This window comes from Schistocerca serialis, chromosome 4 (assembly GCF_023864345.2).
Source record: "Schistocerca serialis cubense isolate TAMUIC-IGC-003099 chromosome 4, iqSchSeri2.2, whole genome shotgun sequence".
Classification (NCBI taxonomy): Eukaryota; Metazoa; Arthropoda; class Insecta; order Orthoptera; family Acrididae; genus Schistocerca; species Schistocerca serialis.
In genome coordinates this window covers 436458078-436478369 of record NC_064641.1, presented here as the reverse complement: position 1 = coordinate 436478369, position 20292 = coordinate 436458078, and the positions used below count along the sequence as shown (strand labels likewise).

Sequence of the window (20292 nt, the reverse complement as noted above, 5' to 3'; positions counted from 1 at the left end):
TGGAGTGATATGGGACCCCTGATATGTCTAGATAAGACTGACAGGTGACATGTACATAAGCGTCCTGTCTGATCACCCACATCCAATAATGTCCGTAGCGTATTCTGACGGACTTGCACAATGCCAGTAGTACAATGCGACACCCCTCATGTCCAGAATTGTTACAGAGTGGTTCCAGGAGCACGCTTCTGAGTTTAAACACTTCTGCTGGCCACCAAACTCCCCAGGCATGATCATCAGCGAGCATATCTGTGATGACTTTCAATGTGCTATTCAGAAGACATCTTCACCCCTCGTACTCTTACGGATTTATGGACAGCCCTGCAGGATCCAGCACTACTTCAGACATTAGTCGAGTCCATGCCACATCGAGTTACAGCACTTATGGATGTTCACAGTGGCCCTACACAATATAAGGCAGGTGTACCAGTTTCTTTGGCTCTTCAGTGTAATTGAATGGTTATGATTTACATTCTTGTCTTGCAGCAAGGAGGTATAGGACCCGGCTTGTGTATCAGGCTACCTTGTCGTTTCATTGTGTGTCAATGGAGGAACAATGCAGTAGATTTTATCAGAGCAGACATACTTTCCCCCATCTGTAGCTTCCCTCTGTTGTTTATTATGTTAATTAACCATCAACTGAACCACTGCTAGAAGAGAATTTGCACACTGCCAGCCATGATCTTGATAGCAGCCACTGATAGATGAATGACTAACCTTATCGCTTGCAGGAAAACAGAGATATCACCTGCACAAATTATTATTGTGCTACTTCTCTTCAAATTAACCTTCTCAGTGTTCAAGCCATCATTTACATCAGCCAACAACTGCTATAAGGTGGCAGAGGAAAAACGATGCTTCGAATAACCAATACACTCAGTCACTGCACATACACTGCCAATGCTCACCAATAGCTGTAGAGCTCATTGTCAAGTTGTGATGCACCAATCTGCACAAATAATGGTACCTCTGTGATTCACCATGTCGGGAGCAATGGATATGACAAAACAACGCAAATGCAGACACTATTGGAGCTAAGTTTCTGCAGTTCCTGACATTTTAACTCTCTTTACCCATCATCCAACAGTGCTCATATCAGCTGCATCATTACCCGTTATTACAACACAACACTGCACACAAACTTTTAAGGATATTAACCGCAGTTTGCGGCCCCCTCCCCCTCCCTGCTGCAACCAAGAAGTCAGTAACACAGCATGTTACTTGTAATAAGTGTCTGAATGTCTTGCCTAGAGGCCATCGCATGGTTCATTATGCCCCTACCATCTGCTGGAATTATTTGAAAATCACAAACAAGATAAAGAAACATCAGATTTAAAAAGCACCTGAAAGGATACATACTAATGGCCATGAAAACAAGCAAGAGGCATTATTTACTGATAATAATTGGCAACCAATGCTGACCAATCGCAATAAAGTCATGAGATGATCAATTGACTTTTTTATTATAACATGCTACACATTTCAGGATTATGAATCGACTTCATTTACTTCCGGTACGATGGACGTGGAAGAATTATGGGCAAATTTTAAACATATTGTAAGTCATGCATTGGACAAGTATGTGCCGAAAAAGTGGGTTACAGACAGAAAAGACCCACCGTGGTTTAATAGCGCAATTCAGAGAATGCTCAGGAAGCAAAGGCAGTTGCACTCGCAGTACAAGAAAGATCGGGAGAATGAGGACAGGCAAAAGTTAGTAGTGATTCGTGCTGCTGTAAAAAGAGCGATGCGCAAAGCATTCAACCACTACCACTGTCATACCTTAGCAAAGGATCTTGCTGAAAACCCAAGAAAATTCTGGTCTTACGTAAAATCGGTAAGCGGGTCGAAGGCTTCCATCCAGTCACTCACTGATCAGTCTGGCCCGGCAAAGAGACAGCAAAGCGAAAGCTGAACTCTTAAATTTAGCATTTCAGAAATCTTTCATGCAGGAGGATCGTACAAACATACCGCCATTTGAGTCTCGTACAGATTCTTGTATGGAAGACATAGTGATAGACATCCCTGGGGTTATGAAGGAGCTGAATGGGTTGAAAATAAATAAATCGTCAGGTCCTGATGGGATTCCAATTCGTTTTTACAGAGAGAACTCTACTGCATTGGCTCCTTACTTAGCTTGCATTTATCGCAAATCTCTTGCCCAACGTAAAGCCCCGAGCAACTGGAAAAAAGCGCAGGTGACACCTGAATATACAGGGTGTTTCAAAAATGACCGGTATATTTGAAACGGCAATAAAAACTAAACGAGCAGCGATAGAAATACACCGTTTGTTGCAATATGCTTGGGACAACAGTACATTTTCAGGCGGACAAACTTTCGAAATTACAGTAGTTACAATTTTCAACAACAGATGGCGCTGCAAGTGATGTGAAAGATATAGAAGACAACGCAGTCTGTGGGTGCGCCATTCTGTACATCGTCTTTCTGCTGTAAGCGTGTGCTGTTCACAACGTGCAAGTGTGCTGTAGACAACATGGTTTATTCCTTAGAACAGAGGATTTTTCTGGTGTTGGAATTCCACCGCCTAGAACACAGTGTTGTTGCAACCAGACGAAGTTTTCAACGGAGGTTTAATGTAACCAAAGGACCGAAAAGCGATACAATAAAGGATCTGTTTGAAAAATTTCAACGGACTGGGAACGTGACGGATGAACGTGCTGGAAAGGTAGGGCGACCGCGTACGGTAACCACAGAGGGCAACGCACAGCTAGTGCAGCAGGTGATCCAACAGCGGCCTCGGGTTTCCGTTCGTCGTGTTGCAGCTGCGGTCCAAATGACGCCAACGTCCATGTATCGTCTCATGCGCCAGAGTTTACACCTCTATCCATACAAAATTCAAACGCGGCAACCCCTCAGTGCCGCTACCATTGCTGCATGAGAGACATTCGCTAACGATATAGTGCACAGGATTGATGACGGCGATATGCATGTGGGCAGCATTTGGTTTACTGACGAAGCTTATTTTTACCTGGACGGCTTCATCAATAAACAGAACTGGCGCATATGGGGAACCGAAAAGCCCCATGTTGCAGTCCCATCGTCCCTGCATCCTCAAAAAGTACTGGTCTGGGCCGCCATTTCTTCCAAAGGAATCATTGGCCCATTTTTCAGATCCGAAACGATTACTGCATCACGCTTTCTGGACATTCTTCGTGAATTTGTGGCGGTACAAACTGCCTTAGACGACACTGCGAACACCTCGTGGTTTATGCAAGATGGTGCCCGGCCACATCGCACGGCCGACGTCTTTAATTTCCTGAATGAATATTTCGATGATCGTGTGATTGCTTTGGGCTATCCAAAACATACAGGAGGCGGCATGGATTGGCCTCCCTATTCGCCAGACATGAACCCCTGTGACTTCTTTCTGTGGGGACACTTGAAAGACCAGGTGTACCGCCAGAATCCAGAAACAATTGAACAGCTGAAGCAGTACATCTCATCTGCATGTGAAGCCATTCCGCCAGACACATTGTCAAAGTTTCGGGTAATTTCATTCAGAGACTACGCCATATTATTGCTACGCATGGTGGATATGTGGAAAATATCGTACTATAGAGTTTCCCAGACTGCAGCGCCATCTGTTGTTGACAATTGTAATTACTGTAATTTCGAAAGTTTGTCTGCCTGGAAATGTACTGTTGTCCCATTCATATTGCAACAAACGGTGTATTTCTATCGGTGCTCGTTTAGTTTTTATTGCCGTTTCAAATATACCGGTCATTTTTGAAACACCCTGTAAGAAGGGTAGAAGGACGGATCCTCAAAATTACAGACCAATATCCTTAACATCGGTTTGTTGCAGGATTCTCGAACATATTCTCAGTTCGAATATAATGAATTTCCTTGAGACAAAGAAGTTGCTGTCCATGCATCAGTACGGCTTTAGAAAGCATCGCTCCTGCGAAACGCAACTCGCCCTTTTTTCACATGATATCTTGCGAACCATGGATGAAGGATATCAGACGGATGCCATATCCCTTGACATCCGGAAAGTGAGTGACTCAGTACCGCACTGAAGACTCCTAACTAAGGTAAGAGCATATGGGATTGGTTCCCAAGTATGTGCATGGCTTGAAGATTTCTTAAGTAATAGAACCCAGTACGTTGTCCTCGATGGTGAGTGTTCTTTGGAGGTGAGGGTATCATCTGGAGTGCCCCAGGGATGTGTGGTAGGTCCGCTGTTGTTTTCCATCTACATAAATGATCCTTTGGATAGGGTGGATAGCAATGTGCGGCTGTTTGCTGATGATGCTGTGGTGTACAGGAAGGTGTCGTCATTGAGTGACTGTAGGATGACTTTGACAGGATTTGTGATTGATGTAAAGAGTGGCAGCTAACTCTAAATATAGAAAATTGTAAATTAATGTAGATGTATAGGAAAAAGAATCCTGTAATGTTTGAATACTCCATTAGTAGTGTAGCGCTTGACACAGTGACGTCTATTAAATATTTGGGCATAACATTGCAGAGCGATATGAAGTGGGACAAGCATGTAATGGCAGTTGTGGGGAAGGCGGATAGCCATCTTTGGTTCATTGGTAGAATTTTGGAAAGATGTGGTTCATTTGTAAAGGAGACCGCTCATAAAACACTAATACGACCTATTCTTGAGTACTGCTCGAGCGTTTGGGATCCCTATCAGGTCGGATTGAGGGAGGACATAGAAGCAATTCAGAGGCAGGCTGCTAGATTTGTTACTGGTAGGTTTGATCATCACATGAGTGTTACGGAAATGCTTCAGGAACTCGGGTGGAAGTCTCTAGAGGAAAGGAGGCGTTCTTGTCGTGAATCGCTACTGAGGAAATTTAAGAGAACCAGCATTTGAGGCTGACTGCAGTACAATTTTACTGCCGCCAACTTACATTTCTCAGAAAGACCACGAAGATAAGATAAGAGAGATTAGGGCTCGTACAGAGGCATATAGGCAGTCATTTTTCCCCTTGTTCTGTTTGGTAGTCAAACAGGGAGAGAAGATGATATTTGTGGTACGAGGTACCCTCCGTCACGCACCGTATGGTGGATTGCGGATTATGTATGCAGATGTAGATGTACCCATCTTCAGACATCCATTACAGAAAAGTACAAAACGTAAGTGAACAGCACGCTCAACATATCTCAATGTCACAGAAAATGAGATCTGGTCATATGAGTTACACACCACAAAACTTCAACTCCTTCCTAACCAACCAGGCGTACAGCCTTGACAACTCAAAAAAAGTGTCGAGTAACATATGACTTGGACACAAGCATCTTGAAGCAGTGCGTATACTGACGCTAAACAAGTCAAATAGCAGCGAAGCACGCTCGGTAGGGGGCGCTGTATGGTCATGTGCTCCATGCGTTCACATGTAATTTAATAATAATATACTCAGCATATAACATCTAACAGGGTGTAATTACGACTAGCAATCCGAATAGTACTTCCATACACATTAATACTAAAGGCTTTTTAAATTTTTTTTTTTTTAACTCCAAAATTTTTTACATTGCCATACTATGCCTACAGCCAGTAGTGGCACGGCACTAAGCACAACTCAAAACATGTGTAAACATAAAATAAATAATGGGGGGAGGGGGGGGGGAGGAGGAGGGCAATTCCTTCATGAATAAACCTTTCGACCTGTCAAATCTCTAAAAGAATGCCACCAAATTAAATATAGCCAACATTATCCATCATAAACTAAAACCCTGTGATCAGCTCGTGTACGCAAATGTCTTAGGCACTACATGTTAAAGCCAATGGCAACCACATCGGCAGCAGCCATCTGCCTATCAAATTACAGCCAAGTACACTTATGGGCCATGATTGCCCAAACTGAAGCCTTCAAACAACAGCTTACACCCCTCTACCACATGGAGAAAGTTTAATGGTGAGAGGAAGAGCATTTTCATAAAATCCCAAAACACAGGTGGGTTATACGTCATACATTCCTTATATAAACTAGTGGCACAATAATTGCCCGAGTCCTACCTATGCTATCCAGATACCGGAGAGCTCTAGATTTTTAAAAAACAAAAAACAAAATATTAAAAATGTTAAAACTTTAAAGTCTAAAATCAATCAAATAAACCACTGTGTCACCAAAGACCACCCAAAGGGTAAGGTGGTGAACAAATCCGTATATGCCAACCTATCCGTCCATCTAACTTTCCCCGTATGACATTCAACTAGCCAACTACACAGCAAAAAACCTAGCCTGTCATAACGGTACATGCACAGAACACCACCAGCTCCTATAAAATTCACTATCATACTACTTATGAGGGGATAGTAGACACCAAGTTCAAAATAGTATCCATTCAAACAAGCCAAAAAACCAGTTGTTCCCACCAGAAGCATGTTCATTAAAGACTGGGTGGAAAGCGTGCTGTATACGTGCGTAGATCTCCAGATCTTCAAGGTTATCTAAAATCTTCCCTTTTGGTTTTAAATGCAGAATCCTTAGGCTATCTTCTATTGGGGCCAGCTTATGGCTTGGTTAGGAAGGAGTTGAAGTTTTGTGGTATGTAACTCATATGACCAGATCTCATTTTCTGTAACATTGAGACGTGTTGAGTGTGCTGTTCACTTATGGTTTGTACTTTTTTGTAACTGACGTCTGAAGATGGGTGTAATCCCAAAACGCATAACATGTTCTAATAAAAAAGTCAATTGAGCACCTCATGACTTTATTGCGATTGTACAGCATTGATAGCGAACTATTAACATAAAAATGATCGCAGGCCTCAGATGGGATTTTATGTCCTGTATATCATTATTTACTGAACGATTTTCCTACACCAAAGGGACATTATAAAAGAAAACATGTAATGAACTATTCACTTAATCACCTGAACCAGATGCTTTCTTGAAAATTTCAATTAACTTCAACTAAAGGCCGAGAATACGATACATGTTTACATCATATTATACTTTTATAATTGCCAGGACTTCCATTGTTTAATAAATGGATAGATTATTACTCACTACACAGAAGAGACAGCGAGAGAGAGAGAGAGAGAGAGAGAGAGAGAGAGAGAGAGAGAGAGTGAGTGTGTGTGTGTGTGTGTGTGTGTGTGTGTGTGTGTGTTTCATATTTTCATACTTATGTCTGTGACTTTAGTTAGAAATGCATGTAATATGGCTCTGCTTCCGACAATAGCTATACACCTTTTATATACATGTTTAACAGCTTTCTTCACCACTTACACACAAAATGTCCATCCTTAATTCACATCAAAGCCAAGTGCGCGCTTCAAGCAGACAAAAATTCAGGCCTAGGACAAGCCTTTTGTTGAATCAGTAGCAGTTTAAATTACTTTACAAAGCTTCTAATATCTGCAGATATGGATAAGCAACTTTTGGATGCAAATAAGGGTCTCGTGGATCCATGTATCATTCTTCTTATCTGCACAGACTTTTCACTATAATAGGATCATTTAGAAAATTCTGGGGTCTTCTGTAGCTCAAACAGATGAAAGTAAAACAGGTTTTTGCTCAGCTACATTAAAGAAAACATTTAGCAACCAAGCAACAGAATCCTGACACATATTACACGTACCACCTACATTATCCAAACATGTCTGACAGCCCAGTTCTGTGTCTGAATCTACCAGAAACTTTTTATTCGTTTTTCAATGTGAACAGAGTTTTTGTTGCTTAGCCCTTTCCAATCCAATTTTTCCCCTCACTGCATTCTCCCCAACTGTTCTTTATAGTACAATATGGAAATATGTCGGACATGCCTGACATTGGACCCGAAAGGACTCATACACAGCACTCCACTGATGAGAAGAGGAATATGTTTGAAAATAATTTAATATGGGCAGTACAGATACCAGAATTATTGGACATTTATTGTCCAAAATGCAACCTGTGGATATAAGAAATGATGTGTCATAATTTTGCCCATTGTCTGTTTCTCAATTTTTTTGGGTATCACTCATGAATTCATTTATCATGTTACAATAATGAGATAATATTTAGTTTTACAGGACAAGAATTTGAACACGACAGCTCAATAATCTGAAAGAATTCACCAGATCTTTTAAGTAAATTTGGGTGTACTCCACCAGAGTTTTATGTACCTATTAAAATTTTTGACATATAATAAATGAGCAGGTGGATAACACTAAGAGCTACACAAGGTAATATGCAGATGATTCTAGCCAGTTGCAGCAAGACCTGCTGAGGGTCAACATTTGGTGCAAAGACTGCCTGTTGAACCACAAAAATAAAAATAGTATAGTGTGTGCAAACAGGTGAAACAGTACATCAGCACTTGATTACATCATCATTGGTCAACAGGTGAAAGCAGTCATACCTCTAAAATAAAAAGGATTAAGCATTCTGACAATTTGTGATGGAGGGACCATATAAAACTACTTGTGGCAAAGGCAGATGACAAAACTACATTCAGTGGAATGAACCTATTGAAATGTTATTCATCAATGATAACAGCAGCTTACCATACCCTTAGTATTTTTTGTTAGTCTGAAGCCCTTTCCCAAGAGGACTAAAGGAGGAGTGAAGGAGAAACTTATCCAGTATTAGTGGCAGATGCTGGAAGAGAGGTATTGTGGATTATGGACATTTACAGGCAACATACCGAAAACAAACATTTCAGGAAAAGTCATCCCAATGTATTACCTCTGCCAAACATCCATCTCACAAAGACAACAACGGTAAAATTAGAAAAAATTATGCTTACACAGAGATTTATGAGCAGCTACACTGGCCACTTACAACAAGTTCTTGGGTTAGACTCTAAGTAAAACACACATTTTTCATGGAAGGAGAGACAGCATTGGTCGTAATTTTTTGTTTTATTAACCGCAAAATCGATTTTCGGTCACTTAGTGACCATCCTCAGTGCTGTAATATACAATTTAAATTGGTAGGCACTGGTGTCAACAAGCTTAGAGCGATCTAAGCTTGTTGACACCAGTGCCTACCAATTTAAATTGTATATTACAGCACTGAGGATGGTCACTAAGTGACCGAAAATTGATTTTGCGGTTAATAAAACAAAAAAAATACAACCAATGCTGTCTCTCCTTCCAAGTATATCCATTATCTGGTCATGGTGCACAGGACGCTCCATGGAGTCACCAATCAACACATTTTTCACATCCCAGAGATATCCATCTGAACATCTATTCCATTCCACTGTAGAAAATTCATGATAACATTACTGCTATCAAGACAGAGATCAAAGCCAACCAGTATATAAATTTTCACCATACATGAGAATGTCTGGGATATTCCTTAACTTGCAAATCCAGCCTGTTCTAGACAAATTAGCATTTTAATACTTAGCTACTGAACAGATGATGAAATTTTGAATAAAATAATTTAGGCTGCTCCACTGTAAAACACTAAAGCAATTAAATTACTGACTTTCTGACCAACTTGCTGTGGTCTTCTTCAGATTGGTTAACTGCTGCATACTGTTGTATGTCTTTCCCTACATAATGTCTATTTCGGTTATCTGGTAGCTACAAACATCACGTATCTAGTATGTCATTAGACAATTTGCACAGCTGTTGCTATGAAGTTGGAGGACTGTGCAACTCAGGTGGCCCACTGAAATAAAACTCCAGTACGTGACTAGTGTGAAATAGCATACAGCAGGCTATTGCCTGTGCCACTCTAGTAAGTGATTGGTAGGCAACTCTCATTGGTGACTGCTAAGACTGATAAACAGATAGTATCAAGGGGAAGCCATTCACCAGTACAAAGCAGTTAACCGCTCTGAAGAGGACCGTGGCAAGTCACTCGAAACACAGGTAATTTAGTCATTTTAGTGTTTTGCAATGACACTGCCTAGTATTCAAAATTATTTTGTTCAAAATGACAATGGCCATGATGAAATGTCTTTCATAATATTGTGATGTGTTGAAAAAAAATCTTAGTAACTAAGAATGTCACAACATTAAAAGCATTATATTACAGGAAAAATTCATTACCAATCTAGTTACTTTAAGATGTAATAGGCATTTGCTGTTAGAATCAGGCAGGTATACAGGTATTTATCTTTCTTTGATTATACTATCATTTTGCAATATCCTCACCGATTAAATAAAAATGATAAACATAAATCAATGCAAAAATGGAAATGAAGACTCTCGCCATAAGAAACTGACAAAGCTGTTTATGTGCTTGGTGATATTGTCTGATGAGGTGAGTGCTATTTTGTGGCTGATTAAAAAAGTTTAGACAGCATAACAGGAACATGTGACTTTTGTGATTAGGTGTGGAGGTGAAATTCATGAAGCTTTCAGCTAACTGCTATTTATGCAAAGCACACTAGTATTGCACATGGGCCAATTGAATAGGACATGATATGCCTTTATTAAACACTGTATGAGTTGGTGAGAATGTAACATTAATGGCCCAAAAGGACAATTGTGTAAAATAATACTATATTCTTCATAAAAGCTAGCACCTGGCCACATTACTCTTAGGCTGATAGCTAGAAACAAGAAAGGGCCTTGACTAAGCTGCTGATATATTCTGTGTGTGATTGAAGTAAATTGTAAGTCACTGAGACAGCAAAAATGCTGCAACAATTAAAATAAATAAAGCCAGAACTCAGTGAGTCTCAACACTTTGTTTATTTTAAAGTTAATCATTTTCTGGAAATGGCCTTATTTTACAATAAATTTATCATTACAAGATGGGGAGAAGAAAGGAAAAAAAGTCATTAGGAATTAACAAAATTTATTTCAACAGTTACATTTCCTTCAACAGAATGGGTTGCAAAACTTACAGAAGCCTACACATCTGAATAGTGACTGCTTCCCACTGATAACTTCTTGGTTTTTCAATGGTAGTACACGTTAAAGTGCTGGTGTCGAGTACTGTTCGTAGGTTTAATGAAGGCAGAACTTATTGCACAACAAGAAAGGTAGAGGTCAGGTAGCTTATTGGAAAGAGGAACATGAAGTAAAATGAATTTGGGAGGATGTGTTAAAAGTTCTGAAGGATATGAAGGGTTCAACAACACATCTGAACTGAACAAGTCATTCATGAGTTTGGCTGGAGAGAGGCTAGTCTCCTAGGTGGCCCTAAAAAGTTTCACACAGAATCCCCCTACTGGCCTTCAAAAAAACATAACTGTCAGTCAGTCAAACTGATAATGACAGAGGTAATTCGGTTGGTGTCAGGTGGATGTTTAGGGAAGTAGTACTGAACCTGAGAGGGAGGAGAAAAAGGAAGGGAGGGAGCTATTATTTATCGTTGTAATTACCACGCCTGCTCCCCACTACCTACAGGCCTATCTATGTTTATATTCATAAGACTACCAGGAATGGTTATGGCTGAACAGATGCTTTACTAGTTAACAAATGTACATCAATTCTCCAAGGAAAACTTTACCAGCTAAAACATCACACAACAGGTATTCTTTTCAACAGATGATGCTCACCATTTTCATCTGGAGACGGGCATTCTTGTTCCTGTAAATCTTGGTCTGAGCTTTCACTGCTATCAGTAGTCTGAGACGCACTCATTAGGAAGACACACTTAAGAATGTTCCTCAAGTCTCCAGCAAAGTTCGTCTGCAGCTGATCTGCTACACCAGCAATGCAAACAAAGAGGCGATGTACCAAATCTTCACTTGACCTATAAACATTAATAGAAATTCTTTCTGTATTTACTAGCTGATCTGGAGTGCAACATTATATTAGATGAAATTAACAAGAGTCCAAAGGAGAAAACTTCAAAACATTTTAATTTTTACACCTTCCAAATAAACATAACCAACCAAAAGTCACTGGAATCAAGGTCCCGTAATCAGAACTCTGGCTGAAATATAGCAAGCATAAAACTATACATAACGAAGTTCTTTATTTTTGGAAATGTAATTACACTAACATTATATGAAGCTCACAAAGGCTTTCTGCACGACAGCATTATACTGCCACAGGTTTATAGAATGTGTTATGTTCTATTCATAACCATCATACGAATGAACAAAGACACTAACATTCATTAGAACAGTCTCCAGGGGTATAAAATGTAGTAACAATTGTTATGTTATAACCAACATGCAATAATGTTACATACCTAAATTTTGCCCTTGCTTCATTACGATTTGCAATTTCCGCAGCCTGCATAGCTAAAGCAATTTCTTCATCATCTTGGCACTCTGAGTTGAACGATGATGTATCACTGCTCATACTACAGCTGAGAAAGAAAAGTAAGCAGCTTATAGCGGTGAATATAGAATAATTATTTCACTTCTATAATGTGTAAAAATGGTAAAGAACACAGCTGTATGACTTTCACTAACAGTGAAACTGTCAAGGTTTAGAATTTTTTGTGTGGGAAAGGCAATATTCTTTGCTTGGAGCTGTGAAAGAAGAGGAGGACATGAAGTGAAGATAAATTGGGAGTGCATCAGTCAGTCTCAATTTGTTGACAACAGCCAATAAATACAATATTAGGATGACTACGTGGGTTTAATGTTGCTGTATGTGACATTACAGCTGTAATGAAAGTTGCACTTCAAAGTGGAAAGATAATCAAATGTTCATTTTTTTTTACTAGTGTGGATTGATATTTCCCAAAAGCTATGGGTCTAAGTAAACACACAAATTCAATATTTCCCCACTTTTTAAACCTTTTTAATTCTCTGTCACCCATCACTCAATACAAAAAAATATATTCATATGGAATAAGTAACCTGCTTTGCCACAGGGATTAGGATTTCTTGACATAAATGATGCAACACATTACATGAGGTTTTTGTGTGTGTGTGCGTGGGGTGGGGGGGGGGGGCTACTAAACTGCATGATTTTAGACCCATCAATGCATTTGATGAACTCCATAATGGGGTCTCATTACATAAATTACAAACTGCTGGGATGGAAGCAGAGTATGGCTTGGATAAAGGTGTTTCTGCAGGGCAGACTCCAGAGGGTAACAGTATGGAAAGATGTCTCAGAGAAAGAGGAGGAATTTTTGGAGATGCCACATGGACATTTGCTGTGACTGCTGTTCATGACATGGACACACAAATCACTCTAATATCAGAATCTTTGCAGATGATCTGGTAGTATATCACAGAATTAGCCACTTACAGGACTGAGAGACTCAATGGCCTTGCAACAACAGAGAAGCAGGTAAACAAACAGAATAAGTACCAATGGAATCAAGATTCAGTTTGTCAGTTTCTGTTCCAGAAAATGCAAAATGACAGTTGAGCTAAAGGTACGGGAATATTCATTCTCTATGTCAACTAATTTTAAGTATCTATGAGTGATATTTGATAGCAAATTATGCTGGTGTGTTCATGTGATATGCACAGTTTCCAAGGCAAACAGGGTCAGCTTCCAAGTGATGAGAATCTTGAAGGTTTGTTCAAAGAAGGGGAAGCAAAAGGCATACTGGTCCTTGGTAAGAGCTCATCTTGAGTACTGCTGTTCTGTATGGGAATTATAACCGTCTTATCTGGATTCGGGCCTGGAAGACATATGAAGAAGTGCAGCAAGATTTGTGTACAGAAATTTTGCCATGATAAAGCCAAAGATTATGTAACATGTACAAGGCTGTTGCAGGTGGCAGTGCTCGGGCTGCTATTAAAAGTAAGGTGAATTTGAAGTAATCGAGGAGAAGCCAGATGTTAAACACACATTAAGCCACTCCCATCAAAGAAACGTGCTACACTACAAGTCTGTGGGCAGATTTTCTTTCATAGGTAAAGAGAAGAAGGAGCTGAAAAGTTTCCCTAGGTGGTTCTTAAACCCCTGGCCTAAGACATGGTGTTTCAGGAAAGACTGAATTTGGATATACTGAAGGACTAAATGAAATTCAGTGACTATATGTAAGTAACAACTTGTTTAAGTTGCTTTGTGTTTTACTGTGGATGTATCCAAATTGTTACTGTTGAATATTAACAAACTGATTGACATGACTTGACATGAGACTTTTAATCATCCAGACGAAATAAAACAAATTACAGAAGGCACCAGAAACCAGTAACAGGTCTCATTTTAGGAAAACTTTAAGTTATGCATTCCGATAAACTGTAGAGTTTACAACCGTTTACTACAGGACTAATGAAGCACAGCTGAAGCGAGCTTTGTAATAGCTCGGAGCAATAGTCTTTGGAGGCACAAAATTTGAGCAGTTACATGTAGACACTTTCACAGGTGAGGTAAGGAGAGATTATTACAGTGGTAATATTTTGGAAAATTGCAATCTACTTCCAAAATGCATTTTTCATAAAATTTCACTTAAAGTCTGAACTGAAATATTAATGGGGTACCTCATATATAATGACATCATTTGAGAGTGAGCAAATACTCAGACTGGAAAAGATGGGGAAAGGAAATTGGTCTTGCCATTTTCAAAGCACTCATCCTAGCTTTCATCTTAAGAAATCTAGGGAAACTATGGCAAATCTAAATCTGCAATGCACATTGAGGAAAACGCTGACAATACTTTTCATACCTCTTTACACAATTCCAAGAACCAGATTTCAATTTGGAATGCAGAGACATCATTCAAGTCTCCAAATACTGTTTCTTCAGACATTGTGGATTTTGGATTATGTAAATGTAAACAACACGAGCAGTCCTTCCATATCCTGCTTGTATCACTAAAATGAACTAAAGACTGTAACTACACAGTAATTGATATTTAAGAAAATTTAAAATGCATTTCAATAAGGTCAGCCACAGAATAAGTGTGAGGATTTTGAACAAAACTATGGTATACAAAATTAATATCTTCTGACTGACAAACCTGAGTAATAGTTAGCTACATAATAAAACATGTTTTCTATGGCAGCAAAAAAGAGAACATAGTGGGAAACTAAAGAAACAAGGGACAGAAAGGCACAGCATAAAACCAGATGACTGACCTCCTGAAGAAGGGCAGGACTAAAAGCTTTTAATTTTATTCTTCTTTAAAGTCACTATCAGCTAAAACTCTAGGTTATTCTTCACCAGTTATAGCTTTTTTCCACAATATTATCTATTTTGTCAAATGAGAATCAAAATTTACTAGTTTACTTGAGCTCAAATCCATAGAAAACCCATTTCATATAAAGATGACAAATGACAGCTGATGCACATACATAAATTTTCCAAAATTTAAGCAGGTGTGATTAGCTTAGGAGCCTTAACAAAAAATCTGGCAAAAACCATCCAAAATTCACGGACAAATATATTGACATTCACCTGTCTGAGCTGACTGTGACGGAGCTGGGACAACTGGAACAAGTAGATGAGTAGCTGCCTGCTACTGGCACCTCCAAGTTCCTGAACAGAAATTAATGCTTCAGTCAACTGGCAACAAGGTCATAAAAATGTAGAAACATTCACTTTAATGTGTTTCCCAGTTCCTGTGCTCTTGTAATAATATACACTCCTGGAAATGGAAAAAAGAACACATTGACACCGGTGTGTCAGACCCACCATACTTGCTCCGGACACTGCGAGAGGGCTGTACAAGCAATGATCACACGCACGGCACAGCGGACACACCAGGAACCGCGGTGTTGGCCGTTGAATTGCGCTAGCTGCGCAGCATTTGTGTACCGCTGCCGTCAGTGTCAGCCAGTTTGCCGTGGCATACGGAGCTCCATCGCAGTCTTTAACACTGGTAGCATGCCGCGACAGCGTGGACGTGAACCGTATGTGCAGTTGACGGACTTTGAGCGAGGGCGTATAGTGGGCATGCGGGAGGCCGGGTGGATGTACCGCCGAATTGCTCAACACGTGGGGCGTGAGGTCTCCACAGTATATCGATGTTGTCGCCAGTGGTCGGCGGAAGGTGCACGTGCCCGTCGACCTGGGACCGGACCGCAGCGACGCACGGATGCACGCCAAGACCGTAGGATCCTATGCAGTGCCGTAGGGGACCGCACCGCCACTTCCCAGCAAATTAGGGACACTGTTGCTCCTGGGGTATCGGCGAGGACCATTCGCAACCATCTCCATGAAGCTGGGCTACGGTCCCGCACACCGTTAGGCCGTCTTCCGCTCACGCCCCAACATCGTGCAGCCCGCCTCCAGTGGTGTCGCGACAGGCGTGAATGGAGGGACGAGTGGAGACGTGTCGTCTTCAGCGATGAGAGTCGCTTCTGCCTTGGTGCCAATGATGGTCGTATGCGTGTTTGGCGCCGTGCAGGTGAGCGCCACAATCAGGACTGCATACGACCGAGGCACACAGGGCCAACACCCGGCATCATGGTGTGGGGAGCGATCTCCTACACTGGCCGTACACCACTGGTGATCGTCGAGGGGACACTGAATAGTGCACGGTACATCCAAACCGTCATCGAACCCATCGTTCTACCATTCCTAGACCGGCAAGGGAACTTGCTGTTCCAACAGAACAATGCACGTCCGCATGTATCCCGTGCCACCCAACGTGCTCTAGAAGGTGTAAGTCAACTACCCTGGCCAGCAAGATCTCCGGATCTGTCCCCCATTGAGCATGTTTGGGACTGGATGAAGCGTCGTCTCACGCAGTCTGCACGTCCAGCACGAACGCTGGTCCAACTGAGGCGCCAGGTGGAAATGGCATGGCAAGCCATTCCACAGGACTACATCCAGCATCTCTACGATCGTCTCCATGGGAGAATAGCAGCCTGCATTGCTGCGAAAGGTGGATATACACTGTACTAGTGCCGACATTGTGCATGCTGTGTTGCCTGTGTCTATGTGCCTGTGGTTCTGTCAGTGTGATCATGTGATGTATCTGACCCCAGGAATGTGTCAATAAAGTTTCCCCTTCCTGGGACAATGAATTCACGGTGTTCTTATTTCAATTTCCAGGAGTGTATATTGAATCAGTAATTTATTATAATTAATGTGTACTAAGAAGTGGAAAAACTTTTTAATAATGTAAATCAGACTGATATAATGACAGCAAGGAAAAAAGATACTGAGGTTTATTCAAAATTTCTATGTGTTGTATCAAAGAACTGAATGGATATTTAATGAAACACAAAGCCACTTAAAGTGATAAAAACAGAAAACATGTATTAAACACGTTATATAAGATCAATGTATGAGTGCCAACAACAGCAATGATGGAATCTTACATAGATTAAATACTGTAATAAAACTGCTTTCCCCCATGCAATGTTGAGGGTGACCAATTTAATTTCATTTCTCTGGTACTTCCGCATAGTATGCTTAAAGTGAAAGTGTCTTTTATGCGTAATGAACAACCCCCACCAAATGGATTACCTTGATTGCCAAGACATTGTTTGCAGACTCACAGCTATCCCTCTAACTTCAGTGGCACAGGTAAATTCCAACTGAAGAAATCATAACACAATGCCAAAACCCTGTCACTATCAACATGTATCACCATCTTTAAAAGATGTATGTGGGTTGACTGAAAAGTAGTGCCTCCACCTTCATAACTCTTCAACAGTTGGCAGCATTGGTATGTGGCAGGTACTGGCTTGTTCCATAGCCTCTTCTCTACAGCTCTAGTTGGCGGAAAGCCTTAGCATTGAGCGGTTGTGTTTTCACATTGTAAAGTATGGAACCCTGCACAGACGGTCGGTCAATGTGATTTAAGCAACATTGAATTCTTGACAGCAGAAGGTGTCACCCCAAAGGAGATTCATCAGAGAATAAAAGTAGTTTATGGTGACTGTGCATTGTTGGGAGAGTAAGTTTAAAGACGTTGGGGCGGGAACGTCTGACCTGTGTGACGAACAAAAAGTTGAACATCCTGCAACAGCTATCACCGAGTTTCACAAGCAAAATATTGACGGGCTGATTCAGGACAATCGTCGTATCACTCAGAGAAAAACTGCAAGCACAATCGTCATTTCACAAGAATGTGTGGGTCACATTATTGGTTTGCTTGGCTATCGCAAGATCTGTACACAATGAGTACCCTGGATGCTGATTCCTGAAATGAAAATGCAGACCTGAAATTTGCCAGGAACTCCTCTCATGTTACGAGAATGAAGGTGACACCTTTCTCCACTCAATTGTGACAGGAGATAAAGCGTGGGTACACCATTACAACCTGGAGACGAAGCATCAATCTATGGAATATCAACACACAGACTCGACCCAGAAAAAGAAATTCAAGACGCGACGCAGCCCTCAGCTGGAAGAATCATGGCCACAGTGTTCTGGGACGCAGATGGTGTTATCCATGTTGATTTCCTTGATCATGGAACAACAATAAATTCAGAGCGTTACATCACAACACTGCAAACTCTGAAACGACGGCTAACAAGGGTCCAAAAGGAAAAGGGAAATGTTTTCCTGTGCATGACAATGCCAAACCACACAATTCACATGCCACCAGAGCAGAACTTCAGAGACTGAATCTCTCCACCATACGGCATCCTCTATACAGTCCAGATTTAGCACTGCCCGACTTCCATCTATTCTCGATAATGAAAAACAATCTGCGGGGACATCTTTATGCATTGATGAAGACGCTGAGAGAACTGCGAGACTGTAGTTGCAGAAGCAGAGTGTCGACTTCTTCTGTAATGGCTTCAGAGAACTTTTTCATTGTTGGCAGAAATGCATCCAATTGGCTGGTGATTATGTGGAAAAGTGAATATTGTTAATTAAAGATAACATTCTAAGGATTATTTCTGCATTGGATTTATTAAAATATTCCCATCCAAACCCAGTTAATGAAGGTGGAGGCATTACTTTTCATTCAACCGTCATACTCTATATGAAAAGCACTTCAAATAAATGGGCTGCTTAATTATTTACACATTTATCAATACATTCATTAAAGAGAAGAGAGATCTAACATGCTCGTGTTTCCATTTATATCAAAGGAAAGGAATGATACTTTACCACTATAAATACGTGTACATAAATTTTGAGTAATTATTAATGTGTTCAATAGTTCCTTTTATTCAAGTTTAATGTACAATTTACTGAGGTCATTGGATATAGAGTACTTGCTCCATCAAATGAGGCTGGCAAAGGAAGCTAAACAATGAAGACTCTTAACAACAGAAAAACTTGAAGTATGGTTGGACAGGCCTGTCTTAACAGCATCCCTTAAATACAGGGAAAGGAGGAAGATTAATGTTTAAAGTCACATCTATGATGAGGCCAATAGAGACACAGAATAAAAGGGATAGGATAAGGATGGGGCAATAAATCAGCTCCATTCTTTTCAAAGTAACATTCTGATATATAACTTAATGACTGCAGAGAAACCACACATCTAAATCTGGACAGCAAAATCGGAATTGAAGTCCTTCTCCTCTAGAATGTAAGTACAGTGGCTTCACTGCAGTGTTACCACACTCATTTCAAAACATGAACCCCATGTCTAAACTACTGTTCCGCTACATAAATTTCACCAGTCTGCTGTAAAGTTTGTAAGCGACACAAAATCATTCCAAATCATTAAAGTCCCCCCTGGTTCCATTCAAATTTTTCTGAAAATTCTGTAATTTACAACAGTTGTAATTTTTCTTCATTTCTATAAATTCTTCTCTCTTCTTCCTGAGATTAAGTGTTTCGTCAACATAAATATAACCAATTACCCCATTAACATACATTTAGACCTCTGTTACCTATTATACATCTTGTCACGCTGCTAACAGTACAGTGACATATGAAACAGTCAATTTAGCTTCATTAATTCAGGGGCCCTGTTTCATTTTTGTGAATTATATTCACAGTGTTCCTGTTGTAAGTGCAGATGAAACCAAGTTATTTCTTTTTCAAGGTTGCATTTGTTGCTTCTGTGTGATACTTGTTTCTGAGAAACTGTTTTAGATAGTTAGCTAGTTACTTGTTATATAGATCAAATTCCAAATAAATGTTATGATGTAAAATGTGTCAACAGAAAAACACTGACCAATTATACACAACAAAATAAAAAAAAATAAAACAATCCAAACCCCAGGCAGGAAAATCAACAATTTAGGAAAAGACAGATTGATACTTACCTTAAAGAAGACACATTATGTTGCAGATAGGCACAATTAGTGTCTTTTAACTGTGCCTGTCTAAAAAACAAAAGTAATATTTATATGGCTACACATTGGCCATTTACAGGTTTCTCTTAATGACTATCTATACTCAAGAATTCCTCTCTGGAATAAGAGTTGTCTGGGAGAAACATCTTTGTATCTACATTTCGAAATACTTCTACTACATGTCAGACATTTTATTTCCAAGGGTAGGTCATCAAAGAGTTTTGTAACTGAATGTTTCATCCCTTTCTGTACCAAACTTAAATTCATTAAAGGTGAATGTAGATCTTTTTCCTTCTCGTGCTGTACTTGCAAATATCTCTGTTACTTTCCAACTTAGAT

The 20292-nt window shown here is 40.2% G+C and overlaps 1 protein-coding gene across 2 annotated transcripts in view; it reads right to left on the bottom strand.

Moving 5' to 3' along the window:
* The window catches only part of LOC126475046 (lateral signaling target protein 2 homolog), a 319569-nt gene that overhangs the window by 28719 nt on the left and 270558 nt on the right, over positions 1-20292 (bottom strand). For both annotated transcript variants that reach the window (XM_050102594.1, XM_050102593.1), the window contains exons 7-9: positions 15194-15274; positions 12075-12194; positions 11434-11630 (exon numbers count right to left, since the gene is read on the bottom strand). In XM_050102594.1, the coding sequence (XP_049958551.1) occupies positions 11434-11630; positions 12075-12194; positions 15194-15274 (398 nt within the window). The remainder of the gene's footprint in view (positions 1-11433; positions 11631-12074; positions 12195-15193; positions 15275-20292) is intronic.